At 39.7% G+C, this 6513-nt stretch overlaps 1 protein-coding gene across 1 annotated transcript; it reads right to left on the bottom strand.

Annotated features, from left to right (window-relative positions):
- Positions 1-523: 523 nt before the first annotated feature.
- Positions 524-6189, bottom strand: LOC306913199 (uncharacterized protein). The gene is made up of 13 exons (XM_079489787.1): positions 6139-6189; positions 5234-5448; positions 4739-4850; positions 4464-4561; positions 4175-4267; positions 4009-4074; positions 3714-3764; positions 3388-3477; positions 2929-2994; positions 2665-2709; positions 2332-2576; positions 1713-1890; positions 524-1339 (listed from the first exon to the last, which is right to left on the bottom strand). Exons 2-13 carry the CDS (start codon positions 5436-5438, stop codon positions 1188-1190), a joined length of 1401 nt encoding a protein of 466 aa, XP_079345913.1. The 5' UTR covers positions 5439-5448; positions 6139-6189; the 3' UTR covers positions 524-1187.
- Between the last annotated feature and the right edge of the window lie 324 nt (positions 6190-6513).

The raw sequence follows: 6513 nt of genomic DNA, 5'->3' as shown, positions 1-6513 counted from the left end.
GATACTATATCAATGTTGATTCAACCATGATCTAAATGGTAATCTACATTCACATTTTAGTGGATTTTATATTGAATCAATGTTAGGAATCAATGTTGATTCAACCATCATCTAAATGGTAATCTACATGCACATTTTAGTTGATTTTATATTGAATCAATGTTAGGAATCAATGTTGATTCAACCATAATCTAAATTAGGATCTACATGCACATTTTAGTTGATTTTATATTGAATCAATGTTAGGAATCAATGTTGATTCAACCATAATCTAAATGGTAATCTACTTGTACATTTGGATTGATTTTATATTTAATCAAAATTAAGGAATAAATACTGATTAATGTACATTTTACATTAAAATATTGCTGCTGATATGTATACATCATGACAAGTTTCTTCATTCAGTACTGCTGTTATACACAAACACAATAGGCAGACGGTGTATTAGCGGTTGTTCAAAATTCTTACATTACCATATTTCCAAAAATCTGAACACAAACTTAAAAATGACAACATGGCATTAATATTACATTTTATTTTAGAAAACAGTCATAGTTCAAACTAGACAGCCAGCAACGTGTCCCTGAGCAACACTCTAAACTAGGTGGGGGTGATATGGTGACAAATATCGTTTGTGACACTGATAACAGGTTGACACCATGCCTTTTCAGGCTTTGAGATATCTTTCATCTCTCAAACATCTTACAAATGTAAAGATCAATCTTTACATTGTCTTTCCTGTCAAGAGGGTCTCATCATACTTCCACAGTTACCAATGACCAGTTAACCATGTAAGGGTGTCCACAGTACCAACCGACCGACATCCAAGTGCAGTAAAATAAATTAAAAAAAAAACCTTACATTCCACTGACATGTTAGACAAAGAGGATTTTTAACAAAAAACGATATCCGGATACAGCTCAGTACGTGCAAGCACACAGCGACACCAAACAGAGGCCCATATTAAAAACAGGGTCTGTAATCTATTAGAACTATAGGGCAACTCTGGAGACAACACTGCAAGAACAGGCTGAAGCGACAAGTCATTCAAGTAGATGCATGAAACATCTGTAAACATATTTGACTCCTTTGACTGACAGAACATATTGTCCATGGAAGAACAGGGTCCATGAGGGTAAGCCTTGTACTGTATGAACCAGGGAAACAGCGTGTGCTGGGGTACCCTAAGTTTGACTCTGGTTCGCTTGACTTGGGTTTGGGTCACTTTGGTTCCTTGAGATGCCTCCCTCCCGGTCTGGTGCATAACGAAGCCACTTCTTGACAGTTTCGCTGTAGTCCTTGTCGGTCAGCTTGGGGTCAAACTGTCGAGCAGCAGCTGAAAGACACAAAAATAAGTGAGGAAAAGTGTATATCCCATACAATTTGTTATTATATCCCCCCCCCGCCCCAACCCACTCTGTAGGCCTGCAGTAACAAGCTATAGTCAGCATCCAGTTAGACTGAACAGGAAAGAGAAGCAATCACCTAGCCTGATGCCATCTAGGCAAGACAATGTGTATCCATGCACCTCTAAAGCTCATCAATTACGTTGTCCATTTCTTATAGGTTGCACTTTCCCCATCACTTTATTCCAACATAACACTTTAAGTTTTTGCAACAGCATAATTATATTCTGAATCACCAGCAGACCGTCATGCCTCACTACCTAAACTTAACCTATGAAGTAGTTTGCAGCGAAGGAAGCTCACCAAACATGCAGTCTTGTAGTGTTGTGTGCTTGAATGGCTTCTTGCTTTCTGAACAACGCTTGTCTTTCTTTCCAGCCCAGTTGAACCCACTGGCCAGGGCGTTGGTCATAGCAGTTTTCAACATCAGTCTGATCATGTTCTCTGAATTGGTGCCTCCTACCAAAGCCAGACGAGAAATCTAAATCAGAGAGAAGAAAATGAAGGCCATGCGTTAGAAACAGCATAACATTTATTTTATGAACACAGAGCAACCAACTTGTTTATACACACTTTATGCATGCACTGATGTTCCAGCCCATAGTGTTCATGCCAGTCGTTATGTTTAACCACATTAACCCTCCTGTCCATATATAAAGGTATGTTTGAACAATTTCAAAAGGTTTCATAAATAGCAGATATACAAGCTCTGTGACACGTTTTGAACTAGAAAGTGCTAAACACATTTTTCATTTATGACTTTAATCCAGCCTATATTAGGTATATAGATGTGTGCGTGTCCTTTTTGGCTGTTTGTTCAGCCTCCGCTACTAGTAAACACATTTTTCCCCTGAGGAAAAACGAACAAGACCACACTGAAATGATCTACATTTGATAAATGAAATGCAGTTCAATAAATTACCATCTTTTGACTGACTGATTGATCCATCAGTAATATTTCTGCCACATTGAAGTCTTGTTCACTGGCGATTGGCAGCTGGAAGGGAAGCATAGGGGTTGTGGTGGCCACCCGGTGTCCCCTGGTCCCACCCGGTGTCATGTTGCCCTCAGCCAACTCGTTCTTGATGTACTGCACATCTCTGGACAGATCCTTCACCACCACAAGTACTTCAGCGAGCATTGAATTCATCCTCTGGATGGCAAGGTCTTCAGAAGAGTTAAAATCATTAAGTGAGAAATAAAAATAAGCTGCAAATGACACATGAGGAATGACAGGAATGTCCAATAGACTTGCCTTTCATAAGCTGCCCGTCATCGCCGGCCATCTGTGTGGTTCTATCTGTAAAACACAAACATTCATGCAACTTAATCACTGCACACATTGAGGTTAGGTGTAGTTATGCACGCGTGTGTAATAGAGTACTATAGACAGATAACAGTTTAAGTTCAAATGATCATCTGAATAGAGATCAAACGTCTCTCTCACACACACACACACACACACACACACACATCAGAAAATGTCTACAAATGTTACATGACAGTCTTGTTCACTTACCATTGCAACCATGATTAGGCACAGAATGCATTGGATCATACTGGTGGACGTTGTTCCCTCTGAAGTCTGGAGGGAAAAACAAATGCAAAAAGAAAAGAAAAGAGTGATTTAATTTGTCTACAAATAGATCACTTTACATGTACTGCATGTAGTAAATTGGGTTCCTTAGTGAGGAATACAATGGCATACCATGTTGTATACGCCGTCGAACACCAGGCGGGGTGTTGTACTGCCCTGAGCTGTATCCCGACATCCCTGTAGAAACAATTAGTTATATTTCACTATAGTTTAGGAGTAGAAACACAACCTGATGTGGCAGCATATGTTGTCAACTATAACCCAGGATGTCTGAAAAATAAATACAAAATCTGAACTGTCAGTCAAACTAACATATGTAAGTATCCCCAGCTCTCAAAACACTGTTACTGAAAGAGTACGGTATCATACCACTACTTGTACTTTGTCGCTGTGGATCCTGCAGCTGCTGGACATGCGGTTGTGGGGACTGGAGCTGGTGGTACTGGGCAGTAGCAAATCCGGGCATCTCAGCTGAAACAGTAGGAAATACACAATGTTATTAGAAAATGACACTATTGTAACCCCCCATGTGAGAAAATGTTTGATTTCCAGTCAGCTGATTTCTCTAGATTTAATGCATTTCTCTGACCCAGGGATAAAATAAATGGATGAAAGCAAAATGCACTGCCCCAAATGCTACTTTAATAACAATACAGATATGTTAAACATGCCAGAACATTATGTTATGAGACTGCTTGATAACTCACCATTATGAACGTCATCAGTTAGCGATTGACGGTAGTTGCTAGTAACCAGATCTACAAAGGGGAAATGCAAAATAAGTTGACTCAAACATGGTGGAAATTGTATAGAGTAGGCCTACTCAATATAAAAGCATTATGTACAACTACACATTTATTATTGTGGCATTGCTTGCAAGTTGTGAAGGCTTTGGATTTTTGTAGTGGGCTGGAATGCATACACATTGTAAATTAATATGTATTCTGTTGCATGCATGTTGCAGCTATCTCCTCACAAGAACACCGATATGGGTTCACTTACTGTTATTTGGATCAGGAGTCTGCAACTCTTCTAAATAGCTGTAGATCATGCCACCATCCAAAGAATCTAAAAAGAGTAAGCCAGGGTGAGAATTGAAGATGCTACAAATCATGTTTAATGTTCAAACAGTCATCTAGTTGCCATTTTAACATGCATAGCAACATACCATTCATTGTAGGCTCTTGGCCTAGTGGCCGCACAGCTGGAGGCTTGCTGGATTTTAGCGCCTTACGAGACTGGCTCGATTTTGGGGTCTGTCCTACAACATATTTTAGTTGGTATGTTATTCACAATGTATATATTTTGTGGCAACTATACAATAACTGCAAGAAACTGACAAGTCCAATCAAATTAAAATGCTCAATTTATCGGTACAATGTCAGACTAATTTATTTAACTGTAGCAGTGATCAGTTCCAAGAGTGCCTATATAAAATAAATGCATTGCATCAATACCTGGGAAACCCACATCAGGTGGTTTGGCAAAACGTTTTCTTTTGGCATCACCACTCGAGTGGTCATCAGAGTCCGAAGGCACATACTGCTGATTTGGCCTAAAAAAACAATACACATGTAATAAATGTAGTTATGATACTATGCGTATTAGTCAAGGCTACAGTCTGAATACATAGGCCCTCAGGCCACTGTTATCCTTTTGCAACTACAACAGTGGCACAATTATTTACAACACCCTAGGGAGAGTTATCCCTTTACCAAAGTGAACACTGTACCTGGATCTTCTTTTCTGGCGGAGATCTCCTTCGTCCTCAGATTCGATTTCAGAGGTTGGACACATAGTTGAGGTGTACTTGGTCTCTCGTTTTTTGGCCTCATCATGGGTCTCTGGAAAGAGCAGAGGGAAAATGCCAATTAACATTCTGCAGTCCAGTGTTTAACCAAAAAACTATAATCACACCTGTCTGAAGTGCTCTTATCATACGTCATCATACATAATCTCATCCTGGCCAATCACAGTTTGCATCCTCACTTGTGTCTTTGATGTTTGTGTTTGCATAAAACAGCAAAGCTGGACATAGGAGGGACAGCTAGCACCCCTCAAAAAAATGATATTGCATACTTGGTTTAATGTAACCAACCGTGGTCCCAATAGGTGAACATTCTTGAAAATAAGCAAATATTCAGCAGAATTATCTAGGAAACTCAGAAGCTCACATGCCATTATGAGCTTTTAGAGCCGCTGTGTATGTGTTGCACCAATTACTCACCACACGTAGTAAGTACACGCACATCCTTATAGGTGATCCATTTATCATCTGGTTGCATTCCATCTCGAAGGGCTTTTGTGAGCTTTATGTGTTTAGGGGGCCATAACAGTGTCTGTTCTTGAGCATTAAACCAGCTCTCTAGAACTACTGCTGTCCCACCATTTGGGAACTGTACCACTGACCACAGCACCACTTCACCATTCATCTTCAAAGGGCTGAAATGAGAATTAACGGTACTCATAATGATCTCTCCTTACAAGCCATCCCCATACAGTCCTACAAAGCCAAAGTGCACTACACACACACACACACATTGCATTTTTTAAGCATTTAAGTGTTTCAATTGGCCAGCCAAACATGTTATCTGTGCACATGTGATAGTGTACTAATTGTGTATTCATTAATGAGGTAATTTATGACCCGAAATCCGACGTTAGTGTGTCAATATAGTTACTGCACTTTGGCTTTGTAGGGCAGTCTGGTTATGCTGCTAAATGAAGTAGTGGTATTACAATGGCACCATCTCCATCTGGAGAGAGAAGACATTTGCGCTTGATATAGGCAAGTTTACCTATCCCTATATTGTCTTGCAAGCCACTGACCTTGTATGTACCGATGTATGATGATTCACAGGGATACATGTAGTACGGCTGTTTGTGTCTGTACTTTCTGTAAACTATATATAGGCACTCAGAAGAGGCTGCGACAGGATCTGTGCTCTCTAAACAGTAACGGTTTGTCCTTGAATTAGCAGCAACAATTAACTTATAATCAGTGAGGATAGCCTGCTCTGTCTCCCTCACTAATTTGTTGACTCTACGTCTTTTAGCCCGAGAATAAGATGACATCTTAGAGTGATGAGGTGCTGTAGTCAATGTACCGGTACATAAATTATGCCCATTTACTTGGCTATAACGGGTCTTCTTTCTTCAATGCTGCCGTCTTGAAACTGGTACGTGATTCTGGAAGAAAAAAAAAGGGGGGGGGGGGGTCTTGATTGTGATTGATTGATTTGATTGAAATATTTATTAACAGTTTGTAGAATTACAGTACATTTCAAGCACAAACTTGATACAAAGACTGTCAACTGTGAGTGGATGACCCAATTAAGCATTACACAAGAGGGTCACCTTGTTCAATTCATCAAAACATTTAGAGACGTACAAATAGACACTTCTATGGTCAAAGAACAGATTATGAACATGATTAATGTGCTGCATTGCAATGTGCAAGGTGAAACAAGCTGAAACATTGCATAATTCTACATTTGGATCAGTATC

The sequence above is a fragment of the Electrona antarctica genome (genome assembly GCF_951216825.1).
Source record: "Electrona antarctica genome assembly, chromosome: 20".
Taxonomy (NCBI): domain Eukaryota; kingdom Metazoa; phylum Chordata; class Actinopteri; order Myctophiformes; family Myctophidae; genus Electrona; species Electrona antarctica.
The sequence above is the reverse complement of the archived record's forward strand: the minus strand, read 5'-3'. Positions and strand labels throughout refer to the sequence as shown.

What these genes read in the sequence shown, in the direction of transcription:
- LOC306913199 (XM_079489787.1), bottom strand. Translation starts at nt 5,438, where the DNA reads ATGAATGGTGAAGTGGTGCTGTGGTCAGTGGTACAGTTCCCAAATGGT. An exon ending in AACTGATGACGTTCATAATG is followed by an intron (nt 3,478 to 3,713) that starts GTGAGTTATCAA and finishes CTACTGTTTCAG; the next exon opens with CTGAGATGCCCGGATTTGCT. An exon ending in TGACGGGCAGCTTATGAAAG is followed by an intron (nt 2,577 to 2,664) that starts GCAAGTCTATTG and finishes ACTCTTCTGAAG; the next exon opens with ACCTTGCCATCCAGAGGATG.